Below are 22501 nucleotides of genomic sequence, written 5' to 3'. Positions count from 1 at the left end.
AAGTAGACTTAAAGCAAAGTCTGCAGGAGACAAAAGCAACACACACACGACCAGATTTATTTTATTGAAGTTTAAGTCTACTGTTGGGCCTAGACGTCACTTGTGTGATTCATTTTAAAGATAACGTTATTTATTGTTACTGTTAATCTTAAATCTCCAGCATGGGGAAGTGGGATGAGCTCAGGTTTTCTTGACAGGGTTTCAATAGCTGCAGGCCATGACCATCAAAATGACCACAAATAAAGGCTTAAAATATTCACTCTTTGTATAAGTTGCACTTTCTGAAATGAGTGACAAAAAATATTGACATTTTTCGCAAAGGTCAGATTGTTTGAAATGTTCTTTGAAAATATTTTTCTTTTTTCTAGTTTAGATTTTCTGAACTTGATTTGATGTCATTCCAGCCCCGAAGTTGGTACTGACATATATTTCATCTCAGACCTTGACTGGTTCCTGTGGGTCAAACCTCACCAGAAAGCTGTGATAATTTAAATGAAGCTGTTTAACAAGGGCCCAGTGTTATTAGTCTACAATGTAATTAAACAAATGATGTCCAAGTAGGCATTTGAATAAAGGTTTCACTGACTGATACTGGCATGACTAAACATTTAAAAAACTGGGAGGGACCATGGTGAGGGGGAAGGGTTTATTCTAGATTTGCTTTTAAACCTGTCTTTACAAAACAATAGATACTTTGTGAAAAGTCCCCTCCTATAGTTCCACTGCCACCGTGGAAAACTGATTGCCGCTCACACTAAACATTGTACAGCACTGGTTTTAGCTGTTTTTAAGTGAAGTTTATGGCCCTTAATGCAGCATCATCTGTTTTATGGGCTTACAAACACATTCCTACTGGGAATAGCAGCTTAGTCATAACCAAACCTTCAGGTTCCACTGGTCTGTTAGTGGAAGACGAGGTGTGTGAGCCGACCTCAGCTCTATCTGAACTCGTCATTCCTGATAGAGTTTCACACAAAAACAAAGTACAATTTTGTTCTTTTGCCCGTAATGCTATCATTTCCATTATGTGTGAGCCATCTGAACATTAAGCTAGCACATCCCAGTGTGAACCCTTGTGTGTTGTCCTCCCATGTGAGAGAGTCAAACAGTAATGTGGTTCCACTGTCTGAGGAATGAGGAGCTTCAGTTAGGGTTAAATATTTCCACACAGCATCACTGCTGTACTTTTCCAGTTAGACGTTCTTCACTATCTGACTGCTAAATCCACACAGTGGCTTGTCTTGGTATATGTCTCCTATATTTTATTTAAATATAAGATAATAATACTCTGCAATTCTGGAAAGTTAGGGATTAGCACCTAAGCCGTTTCTTACGATGTCCGTTAAAGCAGATTGAAGATTTAAGTAATCTCTGTTATTATTGATAAAACAGGATCTTAAATAATCAGGGGCTATTTATGTCATTTGAAATGTCTACTAAGGTATTTTCTCTTACGTCATCCAGGTAAGAAGCTGACAGTTGGATCCTGTCACCCCACCCATCCTGTTACCCCACCAAACCTGCGAAACCAGAAACCACTCAAGAGAAATCTCCCAACTGGTTATTTCCACTGGTTATTGTTTTGTGTTTTTTTTCCTTCTTTAAAAACATTTTGAACTTACTAATAAGAAAATCTTCAGTACTAATTCATTAGTCATTACTAAAACAGATGCAATATATTTAAAATGTGAACACAAACAGGTTAGACTTCTGGGTATGAGGAAACGTTATCTGGTTGGTATCTGTACACATTACACATCTAACCGAGTTACAGAAGAAGAAAGTTTAATCAACGGGTTCACATCCGAAACACATCTGAGCTCTAGTGAAAACTGTTGCATTCAGGTGGCTCAGAAAGACTCTTCAGACTTCCATTACTATACATTTGGTCATGCATTGTAATACTTGCCATCATTTCAGCTTCCATCACTTGATTAGTTTTAGCCACAGTTTTCAGTCAGTTAAATCAAGCGAGGCCATCAAGTTACACCTACTACCAGCTAGCAGAAAACACAAGTCCTTGTCGCGGTTTAAACGGAGGCTTCTCCTTCTGCCTTAGACAAGACCACACAGTCTCTCACTGATCTCCCACAGCTTCTTTGCAGCAGCATCATCCCTGGCTTTAGCAAACAGATCTCTAACGGTGCAGTTGGAGAAGTAGCGTCCACTGAGGGGCTCGATGCCCTCCTGCAGGGCACAGTGGAGGGTGGTCTGGCATCCCTGGATGGTGTTCTTGAAGAAGAAGGTGGTGATGGGTTTGAGGACGATTTGTAGGAACAAGCCAGTGTTCCTACCAAGCTCTGAGCTGATGGCTCCTGCAACAACACAAAGTAGATAAGGTGAAACGATGAATGATGCTTGTCATGCCTGCTGGTAACCTGTTACACAAATACAGCAGATGAGTGTGTCCCTCCCTGAACTCTCAGTTGTTCTAAAATATTTCAATAAGCAAATGTATAAATGTGTATGTGTCAGAAAGTTCTTCATCTGTTTCACTCCTCATCTTGGCTGTTTAACTGAACGCGAGCAACATTTGTTTTGCTTCTAGATAATAAGATGTCTGTGAAGTAAACATCTTATTGTGAAGTAGACGTCTTATTATCTGCATCACATTTTGCTGATTAACATATTTGTCAGGTCAAATGGAGACTGGAAGATCCTCTGGTGGATCAGAGAGAAGCATGTTGATGTTTTTAGCTGTTTTTGGTGAACAGCTCAACAGTGTTGTTCTAAAGTGCTTTATAAATAAAGTTGTATATTTTGAAAATCTGTCCAACAGGAACAGACGGGAGCTGATTGGCTAACATGCACAGTTCAAAAGCCATTTGATTTGTTAAATCGTGCTTGGTTCAAATTTGCTCATGCAGGCAGGATGCCATTTTGCATTTAGAACATTTTGACTGAAAAATGTGGTACAAAGTCTAGAGATGAACTCAAATGAACTGGTGCAAAGAACTGAAACTACCTACAAACTGAACCAACACTGTTGAGGCATTTGAGTCATAATCCCTCCATAAAGATGAATGAATGAGTGATCAGACCACTGAGATGACCAACATAACACTAAAAATGGTTTGACAACCAAACTCAATAACTCATATTTGAGCCTAACACAAAATACAAATAGCATGATTAACTGAGTCATGCATATCTGAGCCTGTCTTTATATGAACATGCATTTTAGTAACTTAGACAAAAACTCTGATGTATGAAGGAGTTTGGGTCAGTTACTTGAAAGTAACCAAAACAGATCAAAGTTAGCTCCAGTATTCTTAACAGTTTCACTTTAAAACTCTGTGGTCTTTGTTACAGCAGTAGCTCAGCTCAGCTTGGCGATGCCGCTGCTCTCTTCTCTACAGATTACTTCTTGATTCATCTGAACGACATCCACTGGGCTTCACTCTGTCCAAACATAAACCGTTACTGACCTGGGTGGAGAGTGTAGCAGGTGACCTGAGTTCCTCGCAGCCTCTTGGCTAGCTCATGGTTGAAGAGAGCGTTGCACAGCTTGCTGTCGCAGTAGATCTGGAGAAGACGTATGAAGGATGTCCCCAAGCCCAGAGCTTTGTGACTGTTCAGGCAGTCGAAATCTATTTTTCCAAAGTTGTGTGCCATGGACGACACATTGATTATCCTGCTGGGTGCGCACTCCTTCAGACGGTCCAACAACAGGTTGGTCAGCAAGAAATGACCCAGATGGTTGACACCAAACATTAATCCAAATCCATCTTCTGTCTGACCCTGCAGGCAAATACCTGGAGCCAAATACAATGAGAGTATTCATCAGTAATGATGTTGAGTTAAAAAAGAGTTTACCTCATCTGACCTTTCTCAGAGGTTATACATTTTCCACCATTCAGATGAATGAAACAGTCAGGGTTACCTTGACTTTGTAGGTCCAGCATGGAATCCTGTAGGCTAAGATGATTGTGAAATAGATGTCTACATATCTGCTATCTTAGGTTCTTATCATTTTGACAATGGAGAAAAAAAACAAGCAAACATAGCAGATGGGAAGTGCTTTCTTGGAACAAATGTTTAAAGCAATGGAATTTACCTAAAACAAGCCTAAGAATAATCAGTCTTGATGTCATGGATGATATATGCGTGGTATGTAGTTGAGCAGTCCTACCTGCGTTATTGATTAGAATGTCCAATCTAGGTTCAGACTTCAGAAAAGACTCGGCAAAACTGCGAATAGACTTGAGACTTCCCAGATCCAGCTGCATGAACACCACCTGGCTACTTCCACTCTCCTGCAACAGGCAAGAACCAGAGAGCAGTCAGTCAGCCTGATCCAGACTAACAGCTAGTAGAGACAGGTTGATTTTCCACAAAATGTCTCCATTTATTACAAATATAAACATCTCTATTTATTTGTTGGTACCACATCCTTCCACTGTTCCTTCACAAGAAAGAAACTGATGACTATGAACTCCTCACCCTTCTGATCTCCTCCATAGCAGCTTCTCCTCTCTGCTTACAGCGGCAGGCCAGAATCACTCGGGCTCCTCTCCGAGCCAGGTCTATGGCCGTTGTCTTCCCTATGCCAGTGTTGCTGCCTGCAGATGAGAAACAGCAGTGTCAGGCAAAAAGTAAGGCAGGAGAGAAGAGCAGTGGAAAAGAAAAAAGTTGAATTACCAGTGACAATCACAGTTTTCCCATGTAGCTTTGCTTTGCTCGTGCATCTCTTGCCCTTCACCACAATGTGACGGTAAATGTAGGCAACTCCTATAACGACACCGACAACCAGGAGCACAACAGACATGGTTCCTGCCTCTGAGCCTCACAGCACTCTCAGCTATTTTCCGTTTTAACATTCTGTGTCATTCCAGTCAGGCAGCACCCATGATCTGAGTGGGCGGGACTCCAAGCCTCATCATCATCATCATCACACTGCACCACCCACAGAAAGAAAAGATCATGAAAATTCTCAGAAGACCCAGGTGATCCATGATGACTCAAAATATAGTAATGGAGTAACAAATGTGACTTATCATCTTATTTTTTTTTTAAACATAATGTCATGGGAGGTTTATGGTTGGCCAAAGGAAGTTAAGCTTCAAAGATTTTGTACGTAATTCCTTTCATCCTTGTTTGGATGACATTTCATCCATATGGAATTGGATTCCTCCGGTTTACCATCAACAGTTCAGATATTTCTCCTGGCAACAGAAAATCTCTATTGGTTCCAGATATTCACAGCAGAATTTTATATATATATATATATATATATATATATATATATATATATATATATATATATATATATATATATATATAAAACTGTAGAAATCTGATATAGAATCATTTCAAAGAGAATCTCACATCATTCAGTGTAGTGTCAAACATGCATTATGTATTTTTAAAATGAATAAAACAGTCAATAGAAAGACAGATAAATGGATTTATTGTTCTTAACTTGATGGGTGAGCTATTTTAGCAATCAAATTAGCAAAGAGCAATGAAGTTGATGGAAACTAATTCAAATTTTAAACTTTTCTTTAAATGCAACCAAACTGATGGTTTCTGTGTTAGCAATAATCAAAAAGTCATATTCTATGATCAATGGTCAAAGAGCCAATAAATGTTACAATTCCAGCTCATACTGACAACACTTCAGGTTAGGACTTTTACTGTCACATTAAGGACTCTTGTACATGGAAAGAAAACTAAACATAATCTGCATATTTTACAAGCAGATATTTGACTTTTTATCAGTGGTTAAAATCTTATTGCTTTTGTAAAACTGAAACAAGTGCAAAGTCAACAACCTAATATTGTTACATCTTAACACTCTAAGACGTAAATTACAAAATTAAACTGTGTTTTTTACAAAGGGACACAAATGAACAAAATTCAACTAATTAGAATTACTCAGGTGTGAGTCCAAAGGTGAGACCAATACAGGAACCGGGCTCTTGTTCAGTGTGACACCACCAGCTGCCTGGCGTCTAAAACAGAACCAGTTTGATCAGAGGAATCACAAAGAGCATGATGGGCTAGGGAACTCAGAGGAGGCTGTTCTTCATCCGCAGTTCAGCAAACCCAGGATACAAGTCCCAAAATGTTTAACCCAAACTCTCTGAGCTGTAAGACCTGGTGGTACCACAAAGCCTCATTATGAAACAGAGAACACAGAGGCAATACTTGTAGCAGTTATATCAGTTATTCTTGTCATCACACCACAAGAAGAGAGCAGCACTCTTCTTCCAGTTAATTATTCAGTCACGACAAAATCATTTGTGAACATCCGTATAAAGTAGTGGTTGTGGGGAACAACAGCCATTAGTGAAGGAGAAACTCGTTCCGATAAAGGGCCAACCGCTGCCATTAAAACTTATTCTTTAACATGAACGGTCAGCTCTTCTCAAAGACCTACAGTCTGACAACGCCAGTTTTCCTTAGAATGCTTTTTACAATTTTTTTAACCATAAAATAACTTAACATTGACTGCATTATTGCAACTAGGATAGAATCGGAAATTTTGACTTTGAAGCTAATTATAATTAAACATACTGTGAATAATTAGATGGAATTGTTGAAATATTTATGTATAAAACACATTTCTTTTCCAAAGTGCCTTGAGACATTTGCGAGGTGATGCCCTATGTGTAAAAACACTTTGAAAGCTATAATTTTTTTTTATAACACTTGTCTGTCATAAGTTCTATAAAAAATTCACGATACATTTAGAGTTGCATTGGAACTGAAAACGTTTTTTAACCTTTATATAGTCTTGTTCATATGCAGTTTAAGTCTAAGGTGTTTAGCAGATATTTCCGTATCCTTTGACGGTTTCTGTCTGCATATGAGATTTGTTATTAAAAAGCTAATAATGTGAACAGCAGCGAGTTAGCTTTAGCGCTCTCAGTTGCTGCTGGGTAGCTACTAGCAGGTGTGGCTACCTTAGTTTTAGCTCTACATCCCCAACACCCAGTTAGTGTTTCTTTTTGCAGCCTTGTTGTTGCTGCCATTTCTGAAATGAACAACCAATCTCCAGGAAGGTGTGAACTAACTCTAAAACAATAAGCTATCACACTCGAACAAAGTTTGTTATTAAAAAATCTTTCTGTATTTACAGGTTTTAACAGACAAGCAGGTACAGACAAAGAGTGCCTATATACAGAGCAACACATGATGTTAAAATGAGCACTAAAACATTATGGTATAAACAGATGGACTACAGCAGAGGTACACGATTAGAACAAGTTTTATCACAAACTGCAGGTACTCTACACAGTATCACAAATTGCATGAACTGTACAGTTAAAAACCAAAAAATGGTAAATCTACATGAAATCCAAAGTTCCTCCAGCTGAGAAACACTGAATTATTTACATTTACAGTATGTTTACATATAGTGTGTAAGCCTGTATGATTACATACATTTATAGCTACCTGTGGTGCAAAAGCAGCAAAAGAAATTACAATGCATGGAATTCAATACTAGGAGAAAAAAAAAGAAGAAAAAAAAAGGTCACTGCTAAATGGTTCTGACCGACACAGTAAGGTTACATCATACATAACTAATTTATACTGTGGGAAAGAAATGAGCTCAAGTAAATAATCTTTGCTCAAAGTCCTAACGGTCTGAAGTGAAAACAAGGTTACTGTCAGTCATTCTCAAACAGAAGAGATTGTCATTAATACTTCAAGTTCATGCAAATATAAACAATTTGAAATGGAAAAAAATAAAGTATTCCCTGTTGACCATCCTGCTGGGTAGCTTTCTCCTTATAGTGACACAGAAGGTGCAAATAAAAGCAGGCGGGGGGCGGGGCTGTGGGGGGGCTATGGGACATTGTTGTAGCGCAGCACGGGCACTTGGTGTGGGGGGGCCAGCTCTGTGTCCGCCTCGTCCTGGCTGGAGGGGCTGCTCGCCATAGCGGTGCTGGGTGGGGGGCGTGGGGGTGTGGAGGTGGAGGCAGGAGCAGAGCTCTGGCTGCTGCTGCTGGTGGTGGTGCAGCCAGCAGGGGGCGCCGCGGGCGGCTCCTCGTCAGCAAACTCAGTGATGCTGAAGACGAACTGCAGGCAGCCCAGCTTGATGTAGCTGCCGTGGTGGAGCAGGGCGGTGCCCTCCCAGCCGGCGCCGCTGCCGCCGATCAGGCTGGAGCCGCTCACCTTGCAGCTGCACGCCGCCGCCACCGCCGCGCCACCCTGCGGCTGGCTGCTCATCACGCCGCCCACCGGCATCACACTCACGACCCTGTCCTCCTCCCTCTTCTTGCTGCGACCTGCACACATCACATGACACACAGCAGGTCTGACAGGCTGCAGGAACGCGTCGTCATGGTGACCAGCAGAGCAGAAACACTACGCATGTTCTACGTTAAAAACCAGTCAACAGGTTTCTTCTTCTGTTGTTCTGCTGAAAAAAAAAAAAAGCAGCAGAGCAGAAAATCTGAACCGTTTCAGTTTCACTTCTTTTACTACATTGAGGTTTTAGAAGCATTTTTATTCCAACCAAAGAAAATAAATGTGGAATATCGACTTGTCGTTGGAAAAGATTTTTTCCAAACTGCAAAAACCCTTTAATAAAATGTAATAAATATCCATTTTACCTTCATCAGTTGTCTAATGTCCTACTTTTCCAGCAGATGTTTACTACCAATGATTAATCCACATATTAGAACGATCATAAATACAGTTTGTAACTTTTTGCCATCTGAGTTCCAAAGTGCTAAAGAGGAATGAACTGGATCTGGACTCAAACATCCTGACTGTTCCCGTTTCACTGGAAAGAAAAAGCTTCATGTTACTGAATATGCAGAACATATATTGGATTGTTTGGGGGATAAATAGATCAAATTTAATCTGAAAAAGAGTGTTTTCTAAAGAGGGAACTTCAGGCAACAAGTAAGATTTTTGTATTGCAAATTTTTTGCCGTGGTCCCTCTTGAAAATGAGATATAGATCTCAACGGGGTTTACCTGATTAAATAAAGGATTAAAAAAAAAAAAAAAAAAGGCAACAAGTAAGATGAAAACAAACCCCAGCCTGTCTGAACTCTGGTCCAGGCAGCACAAGTCAATCCAGATCCAGACCAAAACGATGGGTTTGACAAAGAAAAACAAGGACTACTGTAGAATTTGTGTATTTAATGCAAAACGTGGCAAAAGTTTAAAGTGGCGATGTTCCGTTGCTTGTAAGCCTGGCTGTTCTGTGGCCCACTCAGCTGGCCCGGGTCAGAGCAGCAGAACACTGCTTCAGTTCTGAAGCTGCTCGGTTAGGAAAGGTGAAGCAAAGAGAACTGAACAATCAAGTAGGTCTGGACAATATGGCTGAAAAATGCATCAGTATATAAGCGTCTCATATTAATATCGTTAATTCTTGATTAGTTTTGTGTTTATGACATCTGAAATGTGTCAGTCTGGTGACATGATCGTTCCTCTTATTCAGTTTCCACTCCACGCCGTTATATTTTTATTTTAAGTTGTTTTGAGGCACGCTGGAAAAACATGAAACTGCTTCTACTCACCAGGTTGTTGCTATGGGAACCCAGGAGTGAGTTAGGTGATGATCACCTTGCTATAAGAGGTTGAGCAGCAAAAGTCTTTCCTCTGCCTAAATCTAGGCCTGTCGCAATGAACAGTAAATCAATTAATCACACGATAAATGAAAGTTATTAACCTAATTTTAGTTTATCGACTTTATCGTTTCTTCCGGCCTTTTTCTCTTTCTTCTGATGACACTGGATGAAAAAAGGCTCAACTATGGTGCTCTCCACTGACCCTTCCCTTCCTCATTACCTTATCGCCCAGTTCACACTACACAATTTTAGAATTGTCGGCTGATCATCACCCATTTTCAAAACCCAAGAGATCACAAACTAGCAGACAAAAAAACCGCAGGTGTAACGGGTTCGATTGGGTTCCACCGTGATGTGTGTCCAGCCACACGGCAAGAGCAACACACCACACACAAACCGATTTCTCTCACCGACATTCACATTTCAGACAGAAAACCCCGTAAAAGTCACTACGTCACATGTGAATTTAGTGTAAACAAACACAGCTGATGACATAGAAGCAATAGCGATAGTTTGTGAGCTTATTTTAAGCGATAAAAGATGTAACAAATAGAAAGGGCGTTGGATAAAAGAATGGAGGACGGAGCTTTATTTGCTGAACTATGATGTGGAGGCGAGTTATTCTGGGTTTTTTTTGTCTTTACCATTTGTGTGTTTAAGCTTCATCAGTTAATTCGTATTTACCGTTTTAATGTTTAAAATTACATTGAGAACAATATGGGCACATAGTAATGGCTACAAGGCAAAGTTAACTAATTTTAAAACCAGGCATTAATCAATGTTTTACTGGAATCTACCTGCTAGTAGCTAGTGTCAGTGTAAAGTCCTGACTGAATGAATAACCTTATCATTATAACCTATTTATGTCAAGTTAACAATGAACAGCTGAAAAGTTACCGGGTTTATCAACTGCGGTAGCAATTTCGCTCCAACTCCTCCCCTTGTCATTTCTATATTCTTTGCGCAAAATGTTGAATAAACATTAATGTTGTTTCCACATATCATCTCCAATGTCCGCTGGACTTTGGGTTGTGCCATGTCAGCTCTTTGGGATTCCCCTCTATGCTTTCTGACTGGCTGCCTGTCACATTCAACAGGCTGCATTTTCGCTCCCAGTTGGGAGACAACCCCACACGCTGCAGTGATCAACAATGGAACATGTTGAATATGCCTGATTTAGATCGGAGCGGCCACGAAGTTCTACCGACTGGACCCGATCGGTCGTAACACACTACAGGATGATCGGTGACGATTATCGTAAGCGACAATCTTAGTTGGTCTTGTACTGTGAACTGGGCTTGAGGTAGGAGTGAACTATTGCATCAGGTAGTTGGATATGAGCTAAATCTAATGATTATTGAAGGGCAACAATCAGACTTCATAATCTGCACCCTTTTGGTTGAATGTAGTTTTTATTTCCACTTTGATTTTATGTTGTTTAGTTTTTATTCAAGTGCATTCTTTGTTAATGAAAGTTGAGACTGAGAGTCAATTGTAGTTTTGTTTTTGGTTGTTTTGTTTATTTTGTTTACCAGTTCTAGTGTTAAGTGTTCTTTTGAAAATAAAATGCATCTAATTTTGGCAGGATATTGCTTGGATTATTATGTCATTACCATTACATCAGTTTAAAATGGTCTTCAAACAATATTATTGTTTATTGCAATAATTTTTGAGACAATTAATCCCTCAGCAAAATTTGTTATCGTGACAGGCCTACCTCCATCTCCCACAATGCTGTGCGGTTCGGGATCAGAGTTCAGTGAATATTCTATCAGATGTATTTTCTATTGATATTGATCTTGTGTCTGTCTACATTATTGATTCATAGTCCAGCTCTATGATCCCAGACAGAAAACACACACTTCCCCCATGATCGCAGATCCTGTGTGCGGACAGATGAGCGTTTCCTCACCTTCCTCAGGTCGTCGTTTAGAAATAAATAATGAAGTTTAGCATGTTTCACTGACGTGGTGCTCCCACTTCACTGCGACTTTGTGAAACCAAGCTGACTGTGTAGAGAACAAAGATCAGATCTGGATATGAAGCCCTGTTGCCATGGTGACAAGAAGGCTGTCAGGTCCGACAGCAGTAAGGCAGCAGAGTTCCCCCGATCCAGTTAGATGGAGATGATTCCAGCTGAACGGGAACACTCCTCTTCCAGAGGTTTGCCAATATGCTGCAGACAACATCTGGACTTCCCAGGCAGTACTTGGAGTTGCCCTGTAGAGGGCGCCACCAGATCTGGAAGAACTAGTTGTGCTTCCAGATCTGGTGGATTGGTGGGTTGGGTTCCTCTGACATCATTGTGTCTGTGTTTTTATTGTAGTGTTGTCATGCGGTAGAAATCAGCTTTCACTTTGACATTAAAGGGTTTTTTGGATTTTTTTTTTCTTTTTCCAAAAAAGTCACATTTTATTGATCATGACTGATCTGTTAAAAGCAATGAAAGTGTAAAGCCTGTTTTACGGTGTTTTTGTCTAATGTGTGGAGTTGTGCTGAGCTTACGGATGAGTCCCTGGACCCGGGCCACCAGGCTGCTGGGCGCCGCCGGCAACGCCTTCTCAGAGAAGTCACAGGAGTACAGGACGTTGTCCACTGTGGTGCCGTGTTCGCTGTAGTTCAGGAGCTCATAGTGTTTGGTGTTCTGTAGAACACACAAACACATACACAGACACACACACACACATAAGAAGGAGCAGATTGATGAAGGAGCTGCAGGACAGGAAGCAGCACATGGAGCTGCGTGCGACAGCCGTACCTCGTCGTAGAAGATGCAGGCGTGTTTCCCCGATATGTAGCTGCAATGACCGTAGTTGGTAAGGCACACGTCCATGTCAGCACCTGGTGGGAAACAGCGCAGTCACATCACTGTGCAGCACCGCCTGCAGTTCACGCTTCCAAAAGTTTCGGATGCATTTCACTCATTTCAAATTTACCATCAACTCTACAGTCTCTCCACAATGCTGCGACATTTTTTTGTGATTACTGCGGCCTAAAATCACTGCTGAAGTAGGCTTCGACTGCAAAGTGTTGCGGTCAAAGTAGCACATTAAGATTTATTTTTACCCATCAAATGATCTATTGCTGCACAATTTCAAAAAAGATAAAAAAAATTTGTCTTTTTTTGAAAGACAAAAGAGACAAAACAGCTCATATTTACAGTGTAAATAACATTTTCTTCATGAAACAGCACCATTAATATGAATCCAATCATGTCCTGAGTAGGGGTCAAAGTGCAAAACAAGAATTCCGTATTGGTCATTCAACTTTACATGAAGTGTATGCACAATATAGCAGTGACTGGTCAGATTTACTGAAAAGTTGCAATGACTGACGAAAATTGCTGAGTGAATTTGCAATAGTTGTGATAAAACATGTTTGCTTCCTGGAGGGAGCGACTCTACTGCGGCAGTGAGCCGCTCGCTACCGGACCAGGTCAGACCTGATCCAAGTCTTCCTACATGAAGAAGCCAAACCAGCAGCAGCTGAAGCAGCATGCAGCTCTTACCAGATCCGATGTAGAGCGTCCTGTAGCACATGCTGACCGTCTGTCCTCGTCCTGCCAGGGGACAGAAAACAGCCCGAGCCTGCACCTTCTGACCTGCAAAGACAGCAGCAGAGCTTTAGCCGCCCACCTCCGCCCAGTAAAGCGGAAAGCAGCGGAGACCTGGTCGCTCTTACTGTCATGGTGCGGTGGAGGGAGGTCTGAGGAAACGCCCGGGGCGAGGAGCGGCGGACTGCCGAGGGCTTTGGGAGGGAAGAGCTGCTGGATCCTTTGGTAAGCCAGGAACCGGATTGTTTCTTCATCCAACTTGTCCAGCTCGATGCCTGCACACACACAAAGCCAATCAGAGCACTGCCTACATCACCATAGCAACCACCATGAGCTACAGTCACCTGAGTAACTTACCTCCAACGTCCCTGGCACTGTTTCTGCAAGAGGAAAGGGTGTTGATGGAGGACAGGGCACTGGGCAGGAGGCAGTCCATCAGGCCGGGACCAGCCTTTACATCTGGAGGACAGAACACAGCAGCTGATTGGTCAGAGTGGGCAGCTTTATCTGCTCACTTTCACTCCATGCTACCTGCCATTCTGCAGCCAATACCTCCCTACTGCTGTCTGACAACAGCCTTGTCAGCTGACTAACCAGCTAACGTCAGCTAGCCAACCAGCTAACGTCAGCCCACTAATGTCAGCTAGCCAACCAGCTAACATCAGCCCACTAATGTCAGCTAGCTAACCAGATAATATCAGCTAGCTAGACAGCTAATTTCATATAGCTAGCCAGCTAGTGTCTTCTGTGGCAGACGGAGCGGTCAGTCCATCAGGCAGCTGCTGATAGAAACAGTTACCATATCAGCACAAAGAACTGACTGATATTGATCGGGATTACTCCAGACTAACTCAAACCGATCCCAGCTATCAACTGGGATCCCAATCAAATTGGTTCTGCGCGGACACATCCCACTAACAGTCGATGTTCAAGCCTCTGTGGATCAGAGCGGATCTACAAATACGTCATCTTGAATGACAGGCTGAGGACAATATCTTAGTTTAACCTCAGAGTTTGGTTTGAAAGAACTTACAAAGAAGCAGCAAGAAGTTACACACATGCAGAACAACACAAGTAGCAATGAGATCAAGCGCTGGGTTTAACTGTTTTAAACCCATCGCTGATCAACTGCTGATGACACCATCACTGATGGAAGGAGAAAAATGGTCAGCTGTCTACAAAAACTACTGATCTGATGTCAAAACTTCCTTACACGTTCTTTGGTGCCATAGCAATAAATTATGAGCCACTGATGAACTAAAGTCTGCAAAGTTCTGCAATAACTGAGTAGATCACCTTGGAGAATATGAGTCAGACAAAATTTTGACATTGAAAATAATGTCAAAATTATTTGACATTATCATTATAGTGTAAAGGCTCCCACATACTGAGGCGTACTGTGTGTGACCTGTGAGATTCCACAAAGAGAGCCTGAACGGTTGAGACTTCATAGTGGAGAATACTGACTGCCTCTCTGCATCTCTAATGACAAATTCCTTCATTTCCTTCAATCGTCATGGATACCAGCAGGTTCAATGAGCCAGCTGGGTGCCTAGCTGTGGTTTTTCTCTGATATGAAGCAGTGAAGTACGCCTGAGTATGTGGGGGCCTTCGGTCCATGACGTTCTGTGGCTAGCTGGGGACCGGGGCTACCTGGAATCGCTGAGTCGGGCCCCTGCTTGCTGGAGGTCTGCTTATAGCTGCCTTTAGGCGGTGCGCCTGGGAGGGGGAAGGGAGGCTTCTCATCACTACTCAAACACAACTCCTGGAGCTCCATCTGGCTCCGATGGTTCTGCTGGCTGCTCTGGGGCCAAACCGGGGGCCAGTTGTTCTGAGCACAGGCTTCAGTTGTGCTCTCTGGATCCTTTTTAACCGTTTCCGTTCCTATGTGGTTCATTAGCCCTGAAGGGACGGCCGAGTCCGACGATGAGGTTGTGTGAGTCTTTAATCTGTGCTGCGGGTCCGGCGGCCTGCAGGGGTCCGAGGCACTGTTACAGTCTAGGGGTCCGTTGGCTTTGGGAGGGTGGAGCTCTGCCAGGGGTCCGTTGGGTTTCCTACATTTGGGGCAGGGTGCCATGCTGCACTTACACTCCCCCAGCTCTGCTGAGGCGTCCCTGGCTATATGGGCTTCCTGGGGGGGCTCAGGCACGCCGCAGGGCTTAGAGCGCGGCTCAGGGGAAGTTCTTCCTTCTGCCGCCTGACTTTTCCTCTCCTCTGATGTAACACATGTTCTCTTCCTCTCGCACTCTGGCGGGAGGTCGGTGGGCGTGGCCGAGCGGACCTTCTGGCTGATGGACAGGTGTCTCATGATGCTGCACTGCAGAGCAATGATGTCCTGCAGCCACTGTGGGAAGCAGCACAAACAGTTCAAATGTTTTCAGCAAACCAAACAGTAACTGATTCTCTTCTGTGTCGGCTTACTCATTAACATTATCTTCCATTAGTCGTCACAATTCAATAAGCAGTTTTATTTCGTTTTTTTTTTTTTTTTTTAATCAGCCATTCAGTTGTTTTGGCAAAAAATGTTCCACATTTAAGACTGAATGAATTTAAGTTAAACTGAGACTAAATCTTATGACTAAATACTAACAGAGTATGTGACGGCTGGGGAAATGTCCCAGTAAAGATCCCACTGTCAGCCATTAAACACAAAGAAATGTGACGACTTGCATCACTAAACTGCATGCAGTAACTGCATTTCATCGTATTTTCAAATTTATTGCTGTTTATTGATACTCTTGTTGAATAAATAGTGGAGAAATGAAATAGCAAAAAAAAAAGCAATGAGGTCAGTCACAGGAATTGATCCATCTTTTGCAGACTCTGTCAGGGTTTTGGGAATGGAATCAACTCTTTTCCTCTTTCTAAATGCTCACCTTATATTCATGACAACCTCTAACTATTTTCTCAGACACTGTCCACCAAATCTTTAGTTCTTGCAGTTGACTTCTGTTACTGACTTTCCACAGCAGACCTCGTGATGTGTAACTCCACACATTCCAGCAGTAATGAACAGGCCGTCAGTTATTTTACACAGGTGATTCCTGGAGGACTGAGTGGACAGTGAAAGACGGCGGCTGTGGGACCCACCTCCTCCTGCTCCAGCTCTGTGGTCAGGTGCTTTGCGGGCTGATGGTGGGGGAGTCCGCTACAAACCAACTCCACCTGATGCACCCCAGCAGGAAGCAGCATAGGGGGGGGATTCTGGTACTGAGACTTGATTGCATCTGGCACCTGGGTAACAACAACGTCTGTCAGAGGACCGGCCTGGCTCCTGCCAGCTGAACACAACTTATCCCCTCAACAGGGTCTCCCCGTGTTCCTCGTTTTAAAGCAGGTCACCTTACTGATCATCAATACAATTTTAGTAATCAAACATTTACAAGAATAAAATAAAATTTTTACCAAAATACTGTACACTAAAAGAAATAAAACAGACATAAAAATAAAGACATTAAAGCACCTCAAGCTTAGTCCAAAAGCAAAGAAAACAAAAAGAAGATTTAAGAAATGATTTTAAAACATTGAAGTGAATCGGCCTGTTTGGGAGCAGCAGCTGAAAACGCTCCATGACCTCTGACCCTCCTGGTCCACTTTAGGACAACCAGCAAGAACTGATCTGCTGACCCGAGAGAGCATGATGGGACGTGCAACTGCAAAGTCAAACAGTAACTCTGGGACAAGATCGTGAAAACATTAATAAAGCAAATAAAAGAAGTTTAAAGTTAATCTGAAAACGGACTGGGAGCCAATGCAGTGATTTTATCACAGGAGTGATGCGTTCTCGTTTTCTCGTACCAGTTGAAAAGGGGAGCAGCAGCATTCTGGAGCAACTGAAGCCGAGGCAGAAACGTAAAATGCATCGCAATAATCTGAGAAGTAATGAACGCATCAAAGTGAGAGAAATGGCTTTATATCTAAAAGCTGGACTTGATTACTGAACTGATCTGTGTGGTGAGTTTAAAATCATTCTCCAGTCTAACAGCCATGTTGGCTGCAGTCTGAGTGACTGGGTCCATTAAAGAACCCAGATATGGTTGGACTTCAGAACCGTCACTGGGTTTAAACAGTACCTCGGTTTTTTACCATTTCGGCCACTTGTATCCGTGATCTCGTTCTTTCGATCATGACCCAAAGCTCATGACCATAGATGAGGGTGGGAACGTAGATCGACTGGTAAATCGATGGTTTTTTTCTTATTAGAAAGTAAACAGTTCAAAAACATCCATGCTCCGACTTCTGAAATGCACTCTTGTATTGTTCAACTTGTCTTAATGAAACAGATCTGACAATCATCAGCATAAAAGTGAAGGTTCACATCATGTGTGTGAAGAACAGATTTTAAAGGAAGTAAAAAAAGAAGGGGTCCAAGTATGGAGCTTTGAGGGATTCCATATGTAAAGGGACTCAGGAGCTCCAAGTTGTTCACAAAAGCTTTTCTCTATTAAATAAAATCTGAACCATAAGAGAGCAGAGCCCTGGATATCTACACTCTTTCACAGAACGTAGTTTTCAAACTAATCGTTATCATGGTAATAGAAGCATAAATTGTACACTAAGGTAAAATCCAACATGTGGCTAGTGAAAGACTTCCTCTCTGCAGTGAGCGTACCTTAATGGTTTTCTTGTTCTGCTGGTAAGAAGTCCGGCGGTTGGGAGCATTCTGCCGATGGACTCTACGGAGGAAGTTCAACCGGACGGCATGCTGGGAGATCCTGTCCTGGAACTGGTCAAAGAGCTGGCAGCGGCTGGACAGGCTGAGGCTCCTCTGGTTGAGCTGGGTTAAAACACGACATGAGATGAGCTGAAGCTGGCCGCAAACCGGCTGAATGGAGCTCAAACGGTCAACTCTGAACGCTCTCTCCTACCACGAGATGCTCAACGTGGTTGGGACACATCCACTTGCCAGCAGGCAGAGCTGTCAGTGGAGGGTCCAGGCAGTCCATGTGGAAAAGAAGTGGACAGTAATCACATTGGATCAGCGGGGCCAACCTGCAACTCCTGTGGAGAGAGAACCCGGGTCCATCAGGACACAGCGTGGATACCAGCCTGGTTAGGCAGCAGGACCCATCAGTGAACGCTGGTGCCTCACCTGTTGCATGAAAAGCAGACTTTGACGGGCAGAGGGACCAAGCCGTTGGGGTCCAGTTCGTGCTGAGGCCTCCTGAATGGTTTACCCAGCAGCTCCTCTTTTCTCCTTCGTTTACTGCTGCCTGAACAACCAAAAGACACAAAACAGCTGAGAAGGCTGGCAAGCTAACATAGTTGGAAGTTAGACCACAGAGCTGCTGTCAGCTCGGCTCTTTGTTCACAGCACAGCTGAGTTGGTAAATTTTGGAGCTTCAGGTTTTATTAGAGGACATGGAAATGCAGGAGCCACAAACATTCAGCTAACAGTCCATGATAGGTCTGCAGCAGGAAGCCTGCAACCAGCTCCCTGACTCTGGACCTCATCAGATACAAGACTGGGACGGACCAAGATTGGGACAAAACCAAGGCCACGCGAGGATTAGACCGGGACTGGTGCCAGACCGAGGCCAGACTAATACTAGATGAGGGACCAGACTGAGGCCCAACCTGGACCAGACTAGTGCCAGACAGGGATAAGACATAGACTGGGGCCAGACCAATACCAGACCAAGGAAGTAACAGGGCAATACTGCGTCCCTCTCAGTCCCTCTCTGTGACGGACTGACCTGGCAGCGCCGTGGTGCAGGTCAGCTCACTGGGCAGCTGGAACTGTGTGGGGTTCCTCTCCATGGCTGCTGCAATGAGCAGCTGGAAGGGCCTCTTGAGAAGACGAGGTGCCGGCACAGACAGCGCCGCATCGTCGGGTTCGACCGCCTGCACGTCGTCCTCAGGGTCGGCTGCCTCCTCCTCTCCATCGTTCTGCTCCTCTGATGGGGTCGGGGTGGAGGACGTGTTGGATGTCGGGGTCCCAGGACGGCTGCTGGGTCTGCTGCTGGTCCTACGGTCCAGGAGGCGGACCTGAGCCACACGCAGACCGGGCCCCGCAGCGCCTGCCCCTGGCGGAAGGCCATCGAGCCTCAGCGGGCCGGGGCCCACCTCTAGCTCGCCCGTAGGAGAAGTGGAACGCTTGGTTGAGGACCGGTCTGGGAAGCCATTAGTCTGCTCAGACTTCTGCTCACGCTTCTGGCAGCAACAAGAAGAAACCAAGAGAGAGTTAAAGGTCCAGCAGGAGAAAACTTTCAGCTGCTTTCAGGTTGGAGACATTACGCATTTTCACAAACCAGTTCAATTAGACAACATTTTTCCATGTAGATGTTTGACTTTCTAATTACAATGACTACAATGGTTCTTAACCAGTGCAGATTATCTAAACCACCTCCTTAGCTTTTTAAAAAGGGACACAGCATTATGTGTTCCTGATGGCTATTTATACGTGAAGCATGTCATATGAACAAGTTATCAAGCCACACATTGTACATTGTACTGCTGCAGAAAATTAAGAAAACGTAACAATACAGTTGCTGAAACTTGCTAATAAGATATGATTATGATTAATCCCAGGGATGTAACTGCAAACTTGTGGACAGTCTTATTAAAACATTACTGAATGTCTTAATAAGATGAACTATATAAGAGGTTATTGTCCTAGAATCCATCCAGTCAGTTCTACAGATTACACTTGTTTCTTAAAATTGAAGCAAACTGAAAACACACCGAACCATGACCATTAAATACTGGTTTTGCGTAGTATTAAACCCCAAATGAACCCACATTGTTTTACTTTACAGACTCCACTCCAACCCAAATGACACAAAGCTTTATTTTGCAATTGGGACAAATATAATTCAATAAATATGATTCAATCCATTGTGCATCTGCAATACAAAGTATCCAAGGTGTGCAAAAGAAACTAGAAATGATAGTCAGTTAACACAACTAACCCAACATCTTATCACTCACCTTTTTTCTCATGTTACAGCGATGACACATCCATTCTCCAGGAGGAAGCATTTCTTCACTAAGCGGTGGGTTGCTAGGGTAAGAAAAAAAATATGTCAGCCATTCGATGCTTGTCTGCTAAGTTTAAGGATTAATAACTGTCATTTAAAGAGGTTTATTTATATGTTTCTGAATTTTACTAAGCTAATTCTTTCATTGTATAGCTTAGCTTCTTCTTTTTTTTAATTACAATACAATATAAGCAATACTTAAGGATTTGGGCATAACATTGTTTTCAATTGTTGTTTAATTGGTGTGTGTTTTATGGTGTGTATTTAGTTGTTTTGTAACTGTGTTTATATTTCTATATCTATTACCGTAAAATAAATTCTCAGCGGCGGCTAAATGAAGAAAATGCCTCTAAATCGGTTTCAATGCCTTATATAACTCTATAAAAGTAGCTTCTCTGTCTCCACCTAATGGACAAAAAACTGAATTACAATACAAACCGCGCATAATGAAGCACCCAGCAATGCCCGCTTCCAGTTGCAAACTGCAGATATTTTAGCCATCTGTAGGTTACACACGGCCATCCATATCACAAGCCGTCAACAGATCAATAAACGGATTCCTGAGATGCTCTGACATCGAGGCTCAGCTCTAAACATGCAAGCAGAAAACCGCCCTGAGCGGAAAACCGGGTGACACGGAGACACATGCGGTGGACGGATCAGAACAAGCCGTCCCTGGATCTGAGAATGTGTATTAGTCTATTTACTGCCTCTTCACCCTTCATGTCGAACTTTAACGCTGATTACTAAGATGGCGCTTGACCAGAAAAAAAGCAGGGAGGTCGCCATATTGTAAACAGAGGAATGGAGAACACCATTTTTAGCAACATTGCCTACACTGCTAGCAGCAAGGAACCCAATTCCACCCCCTATCGGACGGAAGAAGCACCTACAGTGTTCTGGTATCATCCCTGCATGCCTATTAAACACACTTATTTATATTTAACAAGATCTGCTTGTTGTGTTTGAGCCCTGCCTGCGACAAGAGGGAAAGATGGCAGTAAGCAACACGAAAGAAGATACATCAGCGGAAACTCTGAACTTGTTCTATTCATCAAATCTATGCCAGAAACAAAGCGTTGATACCTTCTGCAAGGTGATATTGAAATCAATATTTAATCGCTTCCCCCCCAAAAAAAAAAAATTGGCAATGTGGTCACAAAGATAAAATTGCTTAGTTTATTTTAAACCCCTCACAAAAACCAGAGGTGAGGCCAACAGCACCTTCCGGTACAGCTGACCTCCACTGGATCTTACCAGCACTGTAAGTGAAATGCAGCCGGACAGTGGTCGCAGCACAGCAGGTCGCCCCCCTCCCGGCAGCTGTCGCAGGTGTCGTGGTTGGTGGCCCTGCCGCTCCTCCGAACGTCTCTTACCAGCTTCCGACTCCTCTTCTCCACATCCTCGGACTTCGGAGGCGCCAACAGAGTTTGGATTTGCTGCAAAAACAACCCAAGTCGGTGTTAATGAAAGCCACGACTGCTGCACACACAAACGGGTGGAAGGCATGCAGCTGAGTATCCTCAGACACGGTTCATGAAGCGCCACAGCCACACTCAGCTTCTGGCCTCCATTCCCAAACCAGAGAGCTGACTTTACTGGGAGATCAAGAGGCTTGACAACAGAATAGTCGAGTTTCAAATGTTAGGATAACCAGAACAGAGTTACAGGAGGGAAACCCGAGCGTATGCATAGAAGTAACTCTACTGAGGCCTTCTAGCTTAGCAACCTCACCTCCATCAAGCCTCCAGAGGTATCCAGATCGTACACAATTGTCGGGGTCTCCATTTTGTCCCACATTCAGCCAGAGGCAGACCTCGCACACGAAATCTGCGGTACCGGTACCAGTGTGGTACCAGACAGTGAACGTAGATCCTCAACAAAAAGTTTAAATCCAACTGCTTTGGTGGCCCAGTGATCGCTAGCTAGCCAACGGAGCTAACTAGTGAAACAAGACGGCAGCCAGTCAAGGTTGAGAAGCTAGCGGGCTTGCTAGCTTCTGTTGTTGCCTTTAACAAAAAACTGCGAAAATTGAAAATAATCGTGCTACAAACGCATCGGCTCCGTAGCAGCGGCGACAATATAAACGCATAGAGAATACATCCAATATTTTATCGCCAGTCGACTCTTGCTCATGGCGACAAAATCCATCTGCGGCCTAGCTGGCAAGCCAAGATTCTTGTTTCTGCTTCTGCCAAAAAACAGTCCAGTAAAGCTGCAAACCCATCCAGTCCCATTGTCAAAAGAAGACAGAACTATAAATATGTGGACGTGCTAAGGTTGTGATCCAAAGAGCGAATCCGGCTGTGTTCTCAAAGCGGAATCCTCAGTTCGTGGATGTGGAGATGCAAATTTTTAGTGAATGTTATTGTTGTGAAAAGGCTGTGCATCTACACTGGCTGCTAGCAACATCCTCTTCCAGTTGGCGCAACCGCG

The 22501-nt window shown here is 43.2% G+C and overlaps 2 protein-coding genes across 3 annotated transcripts; both read right to left on the bottom strand.

The window, feature by feature from the left end:
- Positions 1-1661: 1661 nt before the first annotated feature.
- LOC116737577 (dehydrogenase/reductase SDR family member 13-like) lies at positions 1662-4818 on the bottom strand. Its single transcript, XM_032590806.1, has 5 exons — positions 4642-4818; positions 4444-4562; positions 4133-4256; positions 3429-3755; positions 1662-2315 (listed from the first exon to the last, which is right to left on the bottom strand). The coding sequence occupies exons 1-5, from the start codon at positions 4766-4768 to the stop codon at positions 2056-2058; spliced, it is 957 nt and encodes a 318-aa protein (XP_032446697.1). The 5' UTR covers positions 4769-4818; the 3' UTR covers positions 1662-2055.
- Positions 4819-7052: 2234 nt separating this feature from the next.
- Positions 7053-22501, bottom strand: phf12b (PHD finger protein 12b). 2 transcript variants are annotated; one of them, XM_032590804.1, is made up of 15 exons: positions 21800-22501; positions 21323-21504; positions 20016-20088; positions 18782-19238; positions 18178-18298; positions 17954-18086; positions 17698-17862; positions 16176-16319; positions 14739-15429; positions 13443-13544; positions 13214-13360; positions 13041-13133; positions 12291-12373; positions 12038-12176; positions 7053-8237 (listed from the first exon to the last, which is right to left on the bottom strand). In XM_032590804.1, the coding sequence occupies exons 1-15, from the start codon at positions 21863-21865 to the stop codon at positions 7795-7797; spliced, it is 3039 nt and encodes a 1012-aa protein (XP_032446695.1). In that variant the 5' UTR covers positions 21866-22501; the 3' UTR covers positions 7053-7794. The 2 variants fall into 2 exon arrangements, with proteins under 2 accessions (XP_032446695.1, XP_032446696.1); XM_032590805.1 differs by lacking the exons at positions 21323-21504; positions 21800-22501 and adding an exon at positions 20504-20867.

This window comes from Xiphophorus hellerii, chromosome 18, assembly GCF_003331165.1.
Source record: "Xiphophorus hellerii strain 12219 chromosome 18, Xiphophorus_hellerii-4.1, whole genome shotgun sequence".
NCBI lineage: Eukaryota > Metazoa > Chordata > Actinopteri > Cyprinodontiformes > Poeciliidae > Xiphophorus > Xiphophorus hellerii.
The sequence above is the reverse complement of the archived record's forward strand: the minus strand, read 5'-3'. Positions and strand labels throughout refer to the sequence as shown.